The following is an 18738-nucleotide window of genomic DNA, read 5'->3' on the forward strand; positions in this document are numbered from 1 at the left end:
AGTGAGAGTTTAATAAATATTACTGCTTTCATTGCAGTATGAAGGCTTTGTTCCATATCTTCTGCTTCCTGGAAGACATTAAAAATTAGATACCGTAACAAGTTTGTAAGATTTCAGACTGGCAAGTGGAGAAGATAGTGCTTCTATTCTATCAGTATATTTCCATTAAGAGTGAAAATATTTACCAGACTAATAGATCAACAAAGTCTTCATATCCCAAAGAATTTTAAGAAGTAGAAGACAAATTTCCAGAGCAATTTTTATACAGTTGCTATTGAAGATGAGTTTAAAAAGTTGCTGATATTTTAGGCTTTCAATAAGGCACAAAATATTTTCACTAAACAACTATTATATTTCATTCTTTGTTAAATTTTGGATGAAAAAAATCTGTGGTAGCGAACCACCATCTTGAATCTTTGGAAAAGCAGGCTTCTGGCTTTGAACACAAGAAAGTGTAACCCAACATAGCCACCTAGTGGTAGTATTCCTAAACTGCAGAGAAAGGGGGAAAGCATGAGCAAGTTAGAAAGGCATTACAAAATGGTCATCACCAACATAAACGAAATAGACGGGCAGATGATGAGTTTAGTTGCAAATATTAAATTTTTGGTGATGAGAAAAAAGTATACTGAACATATATGATAAGCAGAAGGAGACCAGCAACAAGAGCACTATTTTAATCACAGCTGTATTTCAAATTTTGAAAAGATACGTTGTATTTGAAGTTGCAGAGAATGAGTAACAGTGACTAGAAAACAACAGTCTAAGAAGAAAGGAATCTAGAGAGTCCTCCTACATAATCAGAGACCAGGCTAGGGGATCATCTCCTGAACTACTCTTCCTCAGATTTAAGCCCAAACTCCACAAACCCTACTATGAAACCAGATTAGAGCTCTTTAAAAGCACATTTTAATACTATTGTTCTATATTACAAGGTATCTTGAAAAATAAGGAACGACACAGTATACAATATAATCGTGGTCTATAATCGTGATATGTAACATTGAGTAGTCAGGAAAAAGCAAACCTTCCCCATAAGAAACTATTCAAAGTTGTTAACATAGAAAATAAATTCTCTATTTTTACTTTTAAAAATGCATTTCCCACACTTTCCGTCTATAGACCAATCATTCCTAAGAACTCAATATAAATATAACTAACCTGCTTCTTCAACTTTCTTCGGAAGAACTCATACTTTCTTTTGTAATCCCTGGAGTAGGGCACTGCCTTGAGTTGAAAATTTTGGAAAAAATAAAGAAGGTTTAGGTTGTTTTTATTCTGGAACAAGTTTAGAAGTTCTCCTCTAGATATTTTATGAACATAAGTTAAAGGCATTAAGAGAGACTATTTGGAAAGAAAAGTTTAATTTGAAGAAAAACAAATACAAAACTTAAAATTTTTTAATTTCTCTGTTTAAGATTAAATTGTACTCAGCAATTCCTGTAATTTTCATCATGCAATATTCTTGAACTGCAAAAAGCCAGAAACAGGAAATTTCTTCCAAGTAGAGAAATATTAGAAATGAAAATTTCCATTTCTAAAGAGACCTTCAAAGTGATTTCTCCATTAAGGGAACAATTTGAAAAATGTACTTTTTTCCTTGAACTCTGGGGAGTTGCCTTTTTTACCCATTATTTTTAAAGACTAAACATGGAGACTAAAGAGTAATCTGAAAAAACTGGATCTTTAATTACACTTGTTTTTGTGAATTAGAAAATAATTAAAATCTCAAAAACTAAAAATGGAACAAATAAGCTATATAAAAGAAGAAAATGACTCTCCTATCATTAAACTGACTCAAGAGCAGTATAAACATATACACGATAATATTTAAACTTAAATGTGAGTATTTTATATGCCAGCATTTACAGTAATTTCTACCAAAAAATTCAAGACAAGCCCTTGGAATTGATAGGGTGCAGCCTGCTTTCTCCTGCGGAACATTCTTGGCTCTTCCTCGATCTGCTGAGCGTTGCCAACATTCTCTTTCAGGCAGGAGCAAGTACCAGCCTGAGGACAGGGCCCACTGCCTTGGCACTTGGTTACCTGGCTCACTAGCCTTGTAAGGCTATTGCAAGGGTGAGGACAATGAGTTTGTATGCTTCTTCCCAACCAGTGAGACCTGGAGTGGGTGGCAGTGGGGAGAGGACCAAACTGCAGACATGCTTTCCTCTCAGAGTCTGTGCGGTTATGCCCTTGACCATTCACCGCTGAAAAGTCAGGTGAGAAGACAATCCCATCAGAGCACACTGATACACAGAGACTTACTGGTCCAGTTATTGCTACATTCTGCAACCGGGGGTCTTCCCATTGTGTTCTTTTTATATCTGAACAGGGAGAGAGGGAAAAAAGTGTTCTTTATTCTCCTGCATAACATTCAATACTACAAAAAAAAAGTGTAATGAAAAACAGCGCTGCACATACTGTGATTTATATAGAAGATTCTTCCATCTGTATGAGTTCTTTCTTCCCATCCTGGCTATAATGAAGAAAGTATATCGATTATTTTAGGAAAGGGTTTTAGATGTATGGGTAAAAAAAATGGCATTGGTTACACAGTTAATTTCCATATTCTATTCTTAGTAGAAGGTATCAACATTTTAAATAACATGACTTATAGTTGTGGGAGAACTACTATATTCCAAAATACAAAATGTTGGGACAGCCAAGTTAGATTAGCATGTCTACAAACTTACAGGTAAAGGCCCCAGATCATTGGAAGAATCAAGTGATGTCTTTCCTCTCAGATGAGCTGGAATTTTCAGTCTTGGATCTTCCTTTTTTGGTAGAATAAATAAAACACACACACACACACACACACACACAAATTTTAAATAAAGAAAATCAATCTGTTACTGTTTTCTAATATCAATTGATATTTAAGATATTCTCTTTCAAAAGTCTAGTTTTATTTCATTTGCTTCAACCGTGAAATGATAGTTTCTCTGTCTAAAACCTATCAATCCAAGGCTACAATACTCAGTTCTCAGATCTCAGTAGGATCAGTGTAGTCTGACTTCACCTCTTTCACAGAAACCATTTGGAGTACTGTGCCCCTGTCTTTAGGGATTTGTCACTATGAGCTCTTATCTAAATAAAAATTGCTGAATGACAGGGACATTTAGCTAGACCATGTGTTATTTCTGAGGCCCTGACCATGCTTTTTGGCGCCTGTCTGTCAAGGTGTTAAATTTGTTTTTTTAAAGCTAGGAAGGTAAGCTCAAAAAGATTATTGAAGTCAATTCAAATTGCTGAAAAAAGAACAAAATTCAATGTTTGGGTTAATTTAGATACATTATTTCTTTAATATTCCTTTATTACATAATTTGTTAAAGTATCTTAGTTTCATTAAGGTATTTTGGTCTTTTAAGTAAATTAATTAATCAAAATCCAGTCATCTGTTTCTGATTTTCTGTAAGTTTTCTATTAGTGGTGAGCCAACTACACAACTACTTTAAGACTTTTCTCAGGGCGCCTGGGTGGCTCAGTCGGTTAAGCGACCGGCTTCAGCTCGGGTCATGATCTCACGGTTCGTGGGTTCAAGCCCCGCATCGGGCTCTGTGCTGACAGCTAGCTCAGAGCCTGGAGCCTGCTTCCGATTCTGTGTCTCCCTCTCTCTCTGACCCTCCCCCGCTCGCACTGTCTCTCTCTGTCTCTCAAAAATAAATTAAAAAACATTAAAAAGAAAAAGACTTCTCTTAAAATAAAACTACTATTCTACCTTGCCTCCCTAAGGTTTCCTGGGAAGTAAATGAGATATGGGTTCAAAAGTACATTGGAACTACAAAGCAACATATTAAGGTAAAGGGTTTCTACTTAACATCTTTCTAAGCATTTATGTCTAGGGTATTAAAAGCGAAACAGGAAATAAGTGTATTTCCATGACAATCCCTAAAAGTATTAAAAATGGGCATAAATAGATTTGAGTAGAAATAAGGCTTAAGAATTCAGCATACCTTCAAATGAACTGTAGGAAGTATAGGTTATATTAATGTACACTTTAAGGTTATAGGGACCGTACATAGGAGTTACGATTGCTGTTCTAAATTCCCACGGGAGAGTATTAAAGTTACCCAGGTAGTGGTTTTGGTGTTGTGGTCGATAAAGAAAGGCCTCCCATTTGGTGCATGCCGGACTTCCCAGCCTTTGGGAAGGAATCCTTGCTCCATGTCAGCCGGGTGGGCCGCCTGCTGTGCTGCGTCACTGGGGAGGACCTGTGCGTGAGGGCGTGGGGCACCCTGGCCCGGCTGCAGCGCACCCGTCTCCACGGCGGCCTAGCGCAGCAAGTAAGTCACATGGTCACGTTTTACAGAGAACACACAAATAGCTGACGTTAAAAGCTAACAACCTGCAAACGCAGATCTAAACATTACAGACTCACGTGTCTCATGCAATGTTTTGTCAAACTTTCTTTTTAAAATAACTTTTATAATTTCTCAGCTAATTCTTGAGCGGTAAGATGGCAGTCCCAGTCTGTACTGAGGAAGTTGGTCAGAGGGACTGTGCCCCAGCTGCAAGGGAAGCCACCGTGCCAGTTAGAGGAGGCTGTCCCCGCTTGCCCAAAAAACATAAACTGTGGGGAATTCCCCAGACGTAGATGTGGCTTCGAATGCCGGGCAAGCAAAATGAATGGCAAATACCCACTGAAGAAATAGATAATGGAAATGTAATATATTCATATGACGAAATATTAGGCAGTAGTTAAAAGAAACACACTGGATCAATATTTAAACGGCAGGGATAGGATTTTAAATCAACACAGTGCAAAAAAAGATTTAGAATTACATAATAGGACATTTTGGCAAAATTTGAAACACAGGAACACAAGCACTACTTTGCATTGTTCAGCTATCTATGTAAGTGTGCAGAAGAGATTGGAGAAGGAAAGAAAAGAAAAGAAGAGAAAAGAAGAGAAAAGGAAAGAAAAAAAGAAAGAAAGAAAAAGAAAAAGGAAAAGAAAAAGGAAAAGAAAAAGAAAGAGAAAGACTAGAATACCCAACAGAATTAAGATGTTGCTTCCCTCTGGGTAGACCAAGTGTTTGGCTAAAATGAATTTGGTTTTTTATCTGTAAGATTTTACTCTAAGAATTAAAATGTCTAGAAACAAAATGGCAGTAAAGTCTAGGTGTCAAAAAGATGGGTATTTGCCCTATTATTCTGTGTACTCTTCAGTGTAAAAAATTTCTCAGTAAGAGAAATGGTGATAAGATAAAATGAACTTTTAAAAAAAGATAAAATAAACATTTTCCTAAACACTTATTAGGAGATATCACAAAAGGCACTCACTGTTGCCCAGAAGAAAGTGTCATTGTCACAAATTTCTTGAACAGGTCCTAATCAGTAAGATTATCTTTTAGCAAAATAATGATCTTTAAGCATTCAAATTACAAAATGACCCAACTGACCAAAATCCTTTACTCTTTACCCTTTTATTCCCAGTTGGGCTTGTTTTACATAGTAGCAAGTGGTAACCATATATACCGGAGCTCCATAGGAAATGGTAGCACCAATGCTGGCAAACAATTAGAAGATGCTAGCAGCATCAGAATATACTACAAAGTGATGTAACAGCTTCCATAGGAATGTGATCACTTAAACTATGTAAGAAAACAAGTTAACAGACAGACTGCAGGGTACCTGTGCAGTGGGCTTTGTCCAGGTAGTGGTTCTGGAATTGTGATCTACGTAATATGATCTTCCTCTTTCGTCTTGTTTTTCTTCCCAACCTGGTGGTAATCCAGATGAAGTAGGCAAAAGCTAAAGTGAACAAGAGCAGGAAAACTGCATATTAATTAAAAAACAATCCTTTTAAAAGGATCACATTGCTTTTTCACTGCTATATCTCTTTAAAACGAAGAGAGTTTTTTCAAAAATTTTTTATGCTTTTTATTTATTTTTGAGAGACAGAGAGAGACAGCACAAGCAGGGGAGGGTCAGAGAGAGGGAGACACAGAATCCGACGCAAGCTCCAGGCCCTGAGCTAGCTGTCAGCACAGAGCCCGATGCAGGGCTTGAACCCACGAACTGTGAGATCATGACCTGAGCCAAAGCGGGATGCTTAACCGACTGAACCACCCAGGCACCCATGAAGAGAGCTTGAATTATATTTTAAGGTGTATGAAATAAATTATACAACATTTCACTTAAAGAAAGAAGAACAGACTATGATGATGAGAATTATACCAACATTAATAAAACATGACAGTAGTGACAATCACATACTAAATGCTTTAACACAGATCCTGTCATTTAATCTCCGCACAAATCTTAATGAGACAATTGCTATTAGTAGCCCATTTTTATTTACAAGGAAACTGAAGCTTAGAGAATTGGGGTAATTTCCTAACAGATACATTGCTAATATGGAGCTGAGATATGAACTAGGTAGCCTAACTACAGAATTTATCACCCATGTGTGCTGAGTCAAAATTACCCTGGCTTTCTTTCAATAATGGCTGTGGAGTTGCTACTTAGGAGTTATTAATAATGAACAAAGAGATCTGATTATTTCCAGATTTACTTAAAATAGTCCAAATTTGGTCTTCCTTTTTGGATTCTTCAAGGTTTGGCCTGGTTTTTCAATATGTCTTATACATAAAAACTATCACCACTGGTCTGTTCACCAGATACACTGTCCCTAGACACAGAGGGACTAGATATGTACTGCTGACAGTTTGATGAGTTGTTAAGTCTATAAAACAATGGAATTTAAAATTTCACAGTTTTACAAAGGTCCAACAGCTGGTGGGTAGGTGAATGAAATGTACTAGATACATCTACACGATAGAGTATCATGAACTACCGAGATATCCAGCCACGGCGTGGTTAAATCTCAGAAACATCATATTAAGTGAAAGAGGCCAGACATCAAACTACAATACTGTATTATTCTATTTATAAGAAATTTCTAGAAAAGGCAAAAGTATAGCTACAGAAAGCAGATGAGTGGTTACCTGGCCTGGGAGCAGGTGCTGGGATTGAGGGAACTTTTTGGGGTGATGAAGGGTTCTTAAACTTGAATTGCAGTGATGTTCACACAACTGTAGAAATTTACTAAAATTCCTTTATTTGTACACTTAAAAGTGAGGGGATTTTATGGTATGCAGATTGCACATCAAGAAAACTATTTAAAAAAAACCTAATCCATGTATTGAGAAGAAAAAAAAATATGGAAACCGCTTTTCTAGTACAAATAAAAATAGAAATACATGTAAGTACAGATGAATATAAGTCATCTCTAGATTGTGCTGCTCATCTGATGCAGTAAAATTGTTTCTAGGACGAATGCCTGTCAGTCAATTAGAAATGCAACATTTTCCTTGTATGAGGACATTACAAAGCATAGGCAAATGGCAACAGCGAGAGTGAAGCTGGTGAGCGCAGTCTCTCTGTGGCATCTCCTCTCCTGTGGATGGTCAAGAATGACTGGGCCAATTACACAGGTGCATGGCCACCCCCCATGGTGCATGGTGTCCCTCTATTCATGCATGCCACCTTTTTAGATGGATGAGCCACTCTTGGTTCACAGAATTTTGAGCCTCTGCATTCCCAGGCTGGAATTTCCACAAAAGCAATGGCAATCCCCACTTTTCAAAAATAATGTATGGACTGCCATTCAAAATTATAAATGGTGAAAAAAAGGTGAGACATTCCAAGTGGAGAAATGTAATGTGTGAGACACAGAGGAGGGAGAGGGTAAGGAAGGGGGGGGCAGCCTGTTTGGGAGAAAAAGCAGAGACAGGGGTGGAGGCAGCAGGATGTTCCGGTGGGTGGATGAGGAGACAGGAGGCTGAAGGGGCGGGGAGCCTGGGCGTTTTCATTTGGTTTCAAACACAAGCAGGGGCTGTGTAAAGGGGAGATAAACTCAAAAACATTGAGAGTTGAGTCAGGAAGAGGATGAGGGTGGGAGACCAAAAGGGAGTCCACAGGCCAGGCATGAAGCTGTTAAGATCTGAGCCCTGGTCAAAGTCTCAGTGGATGTGGACACGTGTCTGAAGGAAAAGGAGAGCGAAGGAATGATGAACGCCACCCAACCTGGCCGTGGAGCCTGCCGATACCAGTGCACACCCGTCCACGTGACTGAGCCTGGATGTGACGCTCCATGTGTGGGCGGGCACTGCTGCCTGGTGGCAGGGGCCAGTGCACCGAGCAGAGGCAGCTGGACACCACAACCTCGAACCTGAATGCTGCCTGCAGACCGCCTCCAGCCAGCACAGCCCACAGCGGACATGCCCGGATCTCACCCAGTCACCAGGGCAGGGACCTTGCTTTCTGACTGTGGGTGACGCTGTTCTCCCGTTTAGTCTCTAAAGGGTCTACCTCCCCCAGGTCCCCTCCCCTGAACCTGATCTCCAAGAACCTAGATTCTGTGCTGGATTGGTTCATTGCTAGGCAGTCAAATGTTCATATTCACGGTCCAAAAAAAAAAAGAAGTTCTTGAGTTTCCCATTTTTACTGACAATGAGGGGAGAGGACAAAACTCACCACTGGAAGTGTAGGCTGCTCCTCAAAAGTGTAGGCTTGTAAGCTGCCTCTTCTGCTGGAATGATTCTTATAAGAAAAGAAAAAGGAGCGACAATAGCTTTGGGTCTGTGATTTGTTTCTGAATGACAGAGAAGGCAGTGGGGGGGGGGCGTGAGGGGGCAGAAGGAACAGTGGCGGGGAGACCCTGTGTCGGGGCACTGGGCACTCAATACCACCCATGTGCCACCCCCTTCCACCTTCTGGCTTCCTCTTCTGCCCTCAGTCCTAAGCTGCCTCCTGGACACATACTCTTCAATGTCTAACAGCTACCCCTCACTGGGCCTCAAACTGGATTCAGTTTTCCCCTGTCCACACCCACTGAAACCTGTTACTTGGCGGGTATTCCTTGCTTCTGGGGCAGCACCTGAGTTCAGCGCATGGGTGGTGTCAGTCAGTCAGTCGACTCCTTCCAGTTCCTTACAGCCAGGTCAGTCACCACATCTGATTCGTTCTGTTTTTTTTTGTTTGTTTTTTTTTTTTACTAGCTCCCAAATATATGCTCCTTGCACTTTTAGTTCAAATATATTTTTTTTAATTTCAAGCTTTCATCATTTGTCACCTTGACTATTATTGCAGCAACATCCTAACCGATTTCTCTGCTTCCAGTCTTATTTCCCTAAACCCGCCCTCCATACCGCGTGCTGTAGCCAGAGAGCCTTCTACAGAGCAGATCTGGTTACATCATTCTCCAGCTCAGAGCCCTTCGGTGACTTCTCACCGTCATTAGGGTGAAATCCATAGCACAGACCGCAGCGAGCTTCCTGACCTGGCTGCTCCTGAGCGTTCCAGTACTTCCCACCCCAACACCTGCCCTCTGGACGTTCTAGATTACCTGGTTCCCAGAAGTCCCTTAGTCTTTCTTTCCCTGTGCTCTTATATGCATGCTGTTTCACTGAACAACTGTATGATAGTATTAAAGAATAAAACAAAAACATTCTAATAGACATATAATTAAGTCAAAATATCTACCGTAGTAGTGTTCATAATAACAAGGAATTGTCAACAACCTAAAGTCTATCAATAGAAGACTGGTGAGGGGCGCCTGGGTGGCTCAGTCGGTTAAGCCTTTGACTTTGGCTCAGGTCATCATCTCACAGTTTGCGGGTTGGAGCCCCATTTCGGGCTCTGTGCTGACAGCTTGCTCAGAGCCTGGAGCCTACTTCAGATTCTGTGTCTCCTTTTCTCTCTGCCCCTCCCTGCTCATTCTCTGTCTCTCAAAAATAAATAAATGTAAATAAAAAATTAAAAATAGGAGACTAGTGAAATATATTAAAGTTTACTTGCACAATGGAATGATGTTTGATAATTCTCCTTTTTTAGTTTTAACTTTCAAAATATATTTTGTTTTTGAGAGAGAGAGAGAGCAGGAGAGGGGCAGAGAGAGAGGAGGAGAGAGAATCCCAAGCAGGCTTCACACCGTGAGCGCAGAGCCTAATGTGGGCCTTGAACCCACGAACTGTGAGATCATGACCTGAAATGAAATTTAAGAGTCAGATGCTTCACCGATTGAGCCACCCAGACCCCATTTCTTTGTTAGTTTTAAAATGAGTATATCTACATGTACTGAAATATCTATAATATAACAAGTGAAAAAGATGATCTCAGGTTAAAAAAATGATATACTAGTATATGTGTGTACATATATGTTTATAAATATATAGAAAATGTTTAGCACAATATATGCCAAACCATTAACAGCAATTGAAGGAGCATATGCTAGAAGTAAGATGGAGAGTTGATTTTTATTTTATATACTTCAGTACTGTTTGAGTTTTTAACTGTGACCAAAGAATACTTTAAAATAATATATTACCTTTTAATTTTTTAAATGTTTATTTATTTTTGAGAGAGAAAGACATAGACAGAGAGAGAGAGAGAGACAGAGACAGAGAGAGAGGGAGAGAGAGAGAGAGAGACATACAGCACGAGCAGGGGAGGGGCCGAGAGAGAGGGAGGCACAGAATCTGAAGGCAGGCTCCAGGCTCTGAACTGTCAGCCCAGAGCCCAATGTGGGGCTTGAACCCACAAATCGGGAGATGATGACCTGAGACAAAGTTACCAACTGAGCTGCCCAGGTTTCCCAATAATAAACTATTTTTAAAATTAATATGCGCATGGCATGAAATTCAAAAGGTACACAAAACATGCATTCTGCTCATTCTGTTCCTCTCTTCAGAGATGAGCAATGATAGTTTCCTGTTTAATCTTCAAGAAATATGATACAGTTATTTTTTTTTGTCATGTAGAAAATTTACAGACATGGCAGCGTATCAAACACACTGCTCTGTACCTCCTGGGTTTCAATGACCCGTATCTCTTAGGGATTGCTCCATCAACATGTACATTCAAAGCCGCCTCATTCTTTCCATGGCTTGCATAGGATTCCATTGTATGAATGCCATGTGTTACTTTTATAAATAAACAAACTAACTGGAGGAAAGGGAATAGGAGCTTCGGTGATTTATCACCAACAAATCAAAATGGATTATCCTCTACGTCTTGACCATTCCCACTCCCCTGGTGGAAAAATAAAATGAAATTAGTGGAGGACAGAACAGTCAGGTGGAAAAGAGGAGGGAAAGGGAGCAGGAAGGTAGATCTGCTCTTGGATATTCACACAGGTATTTATACAGAACTATCTCCACTGAAGTTTCTTGAAGAAGATGCTAACACAGAAGTCAGCAAACTCTTTCTGGTATCATCCAGATAATAAATTGATTTTTTTTGAACCACAGTCTCTGTTACAACTCCTCAGTTCTGTCAGTATAATGTGAAAGCAACCATAGGCAAGACTTAAACCAACAGGCCTAGCTGTGTGCCGATACTTTAGCCAGCACACAGTGCCTTGCATATAGTAGCCCTTGATAAACATTAATTGACTGAATGAAGAGTGAGGGAACACCAACTGGAAATGACTATAGGTCCTCAGAGAATAATCTCTGTCTTCCCCTGAAAGGTCTCCCTTGATGATACACCTGAGAGAACTGGACACAGAGATCTCACCATGGCAGTGTCGGTTGGAATACTGGCCTCTGAACTCCAAGGGTAGCAATTTTGATAGTGGTTGCTGGAGAGCAAATACCATCTATCCCCCTGTTTAGTCAAAGTACCTTGCCTCTTATTCACACACATGTACCGGTGACAGATGTGGTATAACTGAGAAGAAGAAAAGTAGCCCCTGACATACAGGACTTGGCCTGGCACTCATGAGTAGGGTCAAGACAAAATCAAGACCACTTTGCAATCACACCTGGACACAGACAAAACGTGAACGCTGTCCACACCACAAAATACTAAACATCTCTCTATCTGGCAAATATGAGTGACTGCTGCTCTTTTCTTAATTATAGCTTTAGCCTCACTGTACATAAGATGTGAGATACCCAATCACAGAATCACCCTGGCTTCCTGACAGCATTCAACATAGCACAGAGTCCTACTTCCTTAAACCCTCCTCAAATTCACCTAACATGAACCCAAATCCTTCAAGTCTTTCCTAACGTTCTCTTACAGAGACACTCATGGTGTGTTCTCCTGACTGAAATCAGTAAGAAACCCAAATTGTTAAATTACAAGTGTGTTCCTGGGACTCTCTGACTGGAAGGCACTGGTTTCTGTAATGGACATTTAGACTCTAATGACCATTTGGATTATCCATGAGTCTGCTCTATACTGTTAGTGGAGATATTTGAAACATGACCATACTCTAAAGTCCTAGAGTCCCTAACACGTTATTACATGCCACTTAAGACAATACTTTCCTTATCATAAGAAAAACATTTTGTAGCAATGTGAGGTGATGAATGCTACCTAGGCCTAGTGTGGTAATAATTTTTCTATAATATATACATATATCAAATCATTATGTTGTATACCTTAGCCCAGTACAATGTCTGTCAATTATATCTCAATAAAACCAGGGATAAAACACAAAATTTCACGTAAATGTTAGGTACTGAACTGAATGACACATATAATATAAAATCCTGAAGCTACCACAAAATCTAAGAGCATCTTACTGAGCTGGATACTGGCTGTCCGGTGGCTGAATTTCTACAAACAGTGAGTCTGGCATTCAATTCTTCTGCAAGATGAGACTGAACATCCAAGTTATTTGATGCCGGAGGTGATGGGAAGGCCTGACTGCCATCTGTGATGGCTTCATCTTCTCTTATAATTTCCCAGTTCTAAAATAAACAGAATAATCTTTAGCCACACCTATTTTAATCTATTGCTTTGACATGCTCTATTGATAAGAACAAGAAAATCATTTCTACCTCAGAAGACTCTCGATTATCAACACTTTCTGTCTCCTCAGATATTTGCCGCCTGGTGGTAAATGCACGTTGCGCTTGCAGTTGAATATTACCATTCTCAGCATCCGTTAGGCTGTCCCTGTATTAGAGATAGACAAGCCATCAGCCATGTCTGAAGACAGTTAAAACGATAGTCACAGATGCAGTGACCATTAAAAAGAAAAACCTTATATCAGAATTCACAGTCTGGGCCAAAGACTATTTCAACATGCATAGACTAGGCCATGGGCACATTGGTATCTTCAGAGCACCTTATGGAATTAAGGTTTTGTGAAAATGTGTAACATGTCTGACTTTGATATTTTACTTCATCACCATGCCTATACAATAATGTATGACATGGAAGGACACTCAAAAATATTTGTTGACTAAATATATCTGAGAGTTTCAGTATATTATGATTTTGCCATGTTATTATATGAGTAAAATCTAAAGTAGGTCTAGAGAGATTATAAAAAAGACGGTTTAAGAGTTACTTATACATCTTCATGAATCTGATGGCAACATTTTTGAGAATCAATCTTAATCCAAGAGTTGAGTTCCCCAAACAAGAATGCAGAGGGAAAAAATAAAAGATCATGTAAGAAACATTTTCATTAAAAACTTAATAGATTACAGATTAAATAGTATCTGGTTTTGATCACTTACAGAAATAGGCCTGGTCTGAAAAATTATAATAGTAAATATGTGTCTGAGTTTAGGAAAGTTATATAAATCAGACTGAACACGATTAACCCATTGATTAGTTTCATTATTCTAGCTATTTGCATTTACTACAACCACACCATCAGATCAAGAGTTTTATACAAATATTTAATAAAAATATTAATTGTTAATTTATTTAATGCCATGTACGCCCAGGATAGTCGAAAGATCGGTTCTTACTGTACTATTGCTGAAGAAAATGTAATTTTGATAGACAGTCTTAAGGGAATGTTTCAGGATTTTCCCCCCTAAAAATGTGATTTAGGCTAGCTGAAAATGACATCAATGGTAGTGAAAGAAATGTATTCTGCCCAAGTCAGGCTTGCCATAGTACTGAGGTAAGCAGTAGGATGATTTTGTAGAATTCTACAGTGCCTTCAGATTCCAATTTATACAGGTCTATACAGAGATTGATGCCTCTGTGCCACAAAGAACTATCATCACTGATTTGCTTTAGAAGGATCTGAGAACAGAAAATATCTATAAAAGTGCTTGGACTGTATCAGACACAAAAGACCAAAGCCCAAACCTAGAAGGTTAATGGACAAACAAGAAAAATTTTAAGTCTCTGTCAAAAAGTGTAAGTCTAAAGAAAGCCTTCATAAGGCTATAAGGGAGGAGAAGCGAAAGGGTATCTGATAATACATGTGAGTAATGGGACATTAGTAAATGGATATTTATAAATATATAATCTAATGATAATACAAGTAAAATATCACTGACATGTTTCTTCTTTTAGTATTCTTCATCAATTAGAATACCTCAAAGGTCATTCTTTTTTTTTTTTATTTTAAATGCTTTATTTATTTTTGAGACAGACAGAGACAGAGCACGAGAGGGGGAGGGGCAGAGAGAGAGGGAGACAGAATCTAAAGCAGGCTCCAGGCTCCAAGCTGTCAGCACAGAGCCTAACGCGGGGCTTGAACCCTGAATGTGAGATCATGACCTGAGCCGAAGTTGTACACTTAACTGACTGAGCCACCCAGGTACCCCTCAAAGGTCATTCTATCTTTGATCTGTGTGCAATGGAAATTATTGACCAGGCTGGCAAATGAGTGTTTAACAGAAGACCCTTGTTATTCAGTCCTCTATATCTTACAAGTAAGTTATATTTAAAAATAGTGTATTGTAGAAATTAACAGTTTATTATACTTTAGTAACAAACTACAAAAATTTATAAGATTTTCTAAACCAGTCTACGGAGAAAAACGTATCCTTCTATGGCTACAAAGTAATGAAAAATAAAGAAGCAATTAGAAGAGTGGCATTTGGTCTCAAATAATTTTGAATATTATCAAATCACTTAATAAAAGAACAGGATGGCATTTTGAAAGTCCCAAACCATAAAAATCCTCATATTTTTATAGTTAATGGACCCTTATACTATTATGAATTCCTTTGAGATATGACTTCAAAATGAAAATCTGGGGTCAAAATGTATTCAGATTACAAATGTGAAAGTCACCAGCACATACTGAGGGGTTGGTCTTTTCCACTGTGTTCTTCTAGATTCATGGTTTACGTAGTAGGTCCTTCCAAGAACATCCTGCCTCTCTTCCCATCCTGGAGGTAGAGGAGAAGGTTCATGTTGCTGCTGCAAATGGCAAGCAGCATCCGGTTGGTCCAAAACAACCCAGCCAGGCTGAAAACCAGAGTGGTAGCAGTTAAGTTTATGCTCGATGTTTTTCACCTTATAAATTATGCTGGAGGAAATTTAAAAAGAGATTTAGCATAACCAGTTCCAGAAATTATGCAAGGACAGAATTTGCACAGTGTTTGCCTTTAAGACCATAATACGAATATTTTATGATAATGAAGACTTTTTCCCCCTGGCAAAATAAATTTAAATTCTGCTTGAAATTTTTAACATTTTTCAAAACAGTTTTAAAACATACCTAATAGGAAAAAAAGGACAGAAAAACTTCTAAACAGATAATGATGGAAAGCAATGAGAAACTGAGAAACATAGTTTAAACTAGTGTAACCTTAGGCTATTCTCTAAATTATAAGCAAATGACTGAATGACATGAATTTTGTCTTTCCTCCAGAGAAAGCACCTTGTTTATAATGGAAATCAGCAACTACTGGAGACCTGAAAAAAACAACATCATTAAAGGAAGCTCAGATATGTATAGGCCTGGCAGGGAAAGGCAAATGATGTAGAAATAATTGCTAGAGTCAACTCTCTAGCAGCTGAAAAGCCATTATGATTCTCTAGTCTGAGTTTTCTCTTTCTTCTATGAATCTTGGAAAGGCATTTTGGTCCGGTCATAAAATAGTCGAAGAAATAGTTTTGTTTGTTTTCTTTGTTTCATTTAAATGACAAGAAGGCACTGGGGATTTCCTCTGATACAGTGAGGGGCAAATATGGCTGAGACTTAAGCTAGGGAGGTTAGGGTAAGGAATTTCTTGAAAGGGTGGAGTTAATGGCATGTTTTTACACAAGAAATCTCCTAACCGAAAAGGCAGTAGTAAAAGATCCTATTAAATATCAATAAGGGTAGGGAGGCAGAAATAAATGAGTGAAGAAAACTTAAAAATTCTCCTAAAGAGACATAAAAAAAAGACCTGAATGAATGAAAAGACATAATATGATCTTGGTTAGGAAGACTCAGTCTCACAAAGGTGTCAATTCTCCCCAAGATAATATATAAAGTTGCCAAGATGCTGATAAAACTACATTACAGATTTTTAAACATAATGGGACAAGGCATTCCCAAGTTCAAACAGAAACACAAACAAGCAAGAATAACCAGCACAGTTCTAAAGAAAAATGAAGGGGTGCCTGGGTGGCTCAACTGATTAAACTTATTACTCGATGATCTCATGGTTTGTGCGAGTGAGCCCCAACTCGGCACAGAGCCTGCTTGGGATTCCCCCTCTCTCTCTCTCTCTCTCTCTCTCTCTGCCCCTACCCCACTCATGTGTATGCACAAGCTCTCTCTCAAAAATAAGTGAATAAACTTAAAAAAAAAACCCTTACAAACTCTATAGAGCTTTTAAAAAAAGGAGTGAAGATTAACCCTACTGAATAAAATATATTATAAACCACAATAATTGGTACACATATGGACAGACGGCTCAATAGAATGGATTATAAAGCCCAGAAAGAGACTCAAATTTATAGAAATTTAGGATATGATAAAGATATTTCAAGCTTGTGGCAATATAAGCAAATTACTTAGAAAAAAGAAAAAAATTATCTGGGTTGCTACCTTCTACCAGGATGTTATAAACTGAGCAATGTTTAAATGTTAGAAAGTAAAAACAACATGTATTACAACAAAGCTTGGGGGATTTAAAAATATATTCTAAAGGTGGGGAAGCCTTTAAACATGAAAAAGAAGACTGATAAATTTGATTACCAAACCCCCAAATTTGTACATGACAAAAACTACCAAATCAAAGTGGAAAGAAAAATGGGAAACTGGAAAACATATTTTTTAATTTATTTACTTAAAATTTTTTTAATGTTTTTAATTTATTTTTGAGACACAGAGAGAGACAGCGTGAGCAGGGGAGGGTCAGAGAGAGAGGGGGAGATACAGAATCCGAAGACAGGCTCCAGGCTCTGAGCTGGCTGTCAGCACAGAGCCGAAGCCGGACGCTTAACCGACTGAGCCACCCAGGCGCCCCTGGAAAACATATGTGATACCACAGTTAACAGGCAAAAAAACAATTTCCTTAATATATACAGTCTTTCTTTCGAGGCAGTGGGTGGGGATCTAGCCCTGAAGGACTGTTGTTTGGCAGCCAGCTGATGGCTTAGAAGGTAGAAGAGAATTCTTTCGTGTTGGAAGGCGAAATCTGACAAGAAAGGATCAGAGAGAAGAGCTGGGAAGGAAAGGAATATTTTCTGGCATTCGGGAGAAAAGGACCGGGGTTTCTGCAGCAAAGCTGAGGTCTTTGCTGGTCTGGTGGGAGGGTTCTAGACTGAAGCAGAGCAGAAGGTGAACAAGGGTGGGCAGTGGGTGCGGAGAGAGGAAGACAAAGAATTTTCCTGGAGATGAATTTTTATATTTCACTCTCTTAAAAAACGTTTTTTTAAAATATGGTAATTGATTATTTTCCTGTAGATTAATGAGATTTATTAATAAAAGGGTCCTCACTGTTGCTGTAAAGGATTATAAAAATGTCTAGAATTCAGAAACTGGTACCACAAGAGTATTTATTTTTTGTTTAATGTTTATTTATCTGGGGAGGGGGTGGATAGAGAACGAAATCAGGAAGGGGCAGAGAGAGAGGGAGAGAGAGAATCCCAAGCAGACTCTGCTGTCAGTGCAGAGTTCAATACAGGGCTTGATCCCAAAAAATGTAAGATCATGACCTAAGCAGAACAAAGAGTCAGTTGCTTAACCAACCAAGCCACCGAGGCGCCCCAAGATTTTTTCTTTAAAATATTCTTAAAGATTTCTCTCTTAAAGGTCTACTTAGTGTATTTGTGCTATCTAAGTAAACTTGAGAGGGGACAGCTAATATAATTGAAGGCCCATTTTTTAAAAACTTGTTTCAAGTTTCAGGACGCACCGTTGTACATTTGAATACTGTTTAGAAAGTCTGAGTTTTCTTTTTTTTTTTTTAATCGAATGCGTCCATATTAAGCATGCATCAGCTAATATTCTTCCTGAAATATTTTCTAAGTGTCAATGTTGTTTAATTACTGATAAGCAGTATGTGATTGCCAACGATTTAACAGAGTCAAAGAAGATCAGAAAGAAAGCATTTAGAGCTACAACACACTTATATTACATGTTAATCTTGCCAAATACATACAACTAAATCTAAAGTTGCAAAGGGTACAAAAATCAAATGTTAAACAATAATCTATTACAGCCAGACTCTGACATATCAAGGAATAAAAATTGCCAGAGTGAGCCTCCTTTGAAAATGCCAATTGTTTTTCTTTAAATAGTAGACTTTTATATATTCTGTCACAAGCTAGATGTCAAAGACAAGACTTCTCTGGTCATTAGCTACACAGAAGATAAATAAGCACAGACTCATGTGTTTGAATTCCTAGTGCCTTTCATAAATAAACTCCTACATGCTTACATCTACTGAAATTATAAGGTGCATTCTGAGGGAACTCAAACATTGAGACCTGAGGCCACAAAATGAAGTCAAGGAAGTCTACCCACAGACACTGAGCTGTGAATAAGGTACCTATGATATGTGTGTGTGGGCCAAACCTGGA

The 18738-nt window shown here is 38.6% G+C and overlaps 1 protein-coding gene across 5 annotated transcripts in view; it reads right to left on the minus strand.

Annotated features, from left to right (window-relative positions):
• NEDD4 (NEDD4 E3 ubiquitin protein ligase) overlaps window positions 1–18738 on the minus strand; it is a 138134-nt gene that overhangs the window by 15188 nt on the left and 104208 nt on the right. For 4 of the 5 annotated variants that reach the window (XM_029951853.1, XM_029951852.1, XM_029951850.1 and 1 more), the window contains 10 exons: window positions 15020–15186; window positions 12801–12918; window positions 12543–12710; window positions 8485–8550; window positions 5638–5757; window positions 4074–4274; window positions 2697–2777; window positions 2425–2479; window positions 2269–2327; window positions 1162–1227 (listed from right to left, as the gene is read on the minus strand). In XM_029951853.1, the coding sequence (XP_029807713.1) occupies window positions 1162–1227; window positions 2269–2327; window positions 2425–2479; window positions 2697–2777; window positions 4074–4274; window positions 5638–5757; window positions 8485–8550; window positions 12543–12710; window positions 12801–12918; window positions 15020–15186 (1101 nt within the window). The remainder of the gene's footprint in view (window positions 1–1161; window positions 1228–2268; window positions 2328–2424; window positions 2480–2696; window positions 2778–4073; window positions 4275–5637; window positions 5758–8484; window positions 8551–12542; window positions 12711–12800; window positions 12919–15019; window positions 15187–18738) is intronic. The other variant, XM_029951851.1, reaches the window with a different exon arrangement.

This window comes from Suricata suricatta, chromosome 9 (genome assembly GCF_006229205.1).
Source record: "Suricata suricatta isolate VVHF042 chromosome 9, meerkat_22Aug2017_6uvM2_HiC, whole genome shotgun sequence".
NCBI lineage: Eukaryota > Metazoa > Chordata > Mammalia > Carnivora > Herpestidae > Suricata > Suricata suricatta.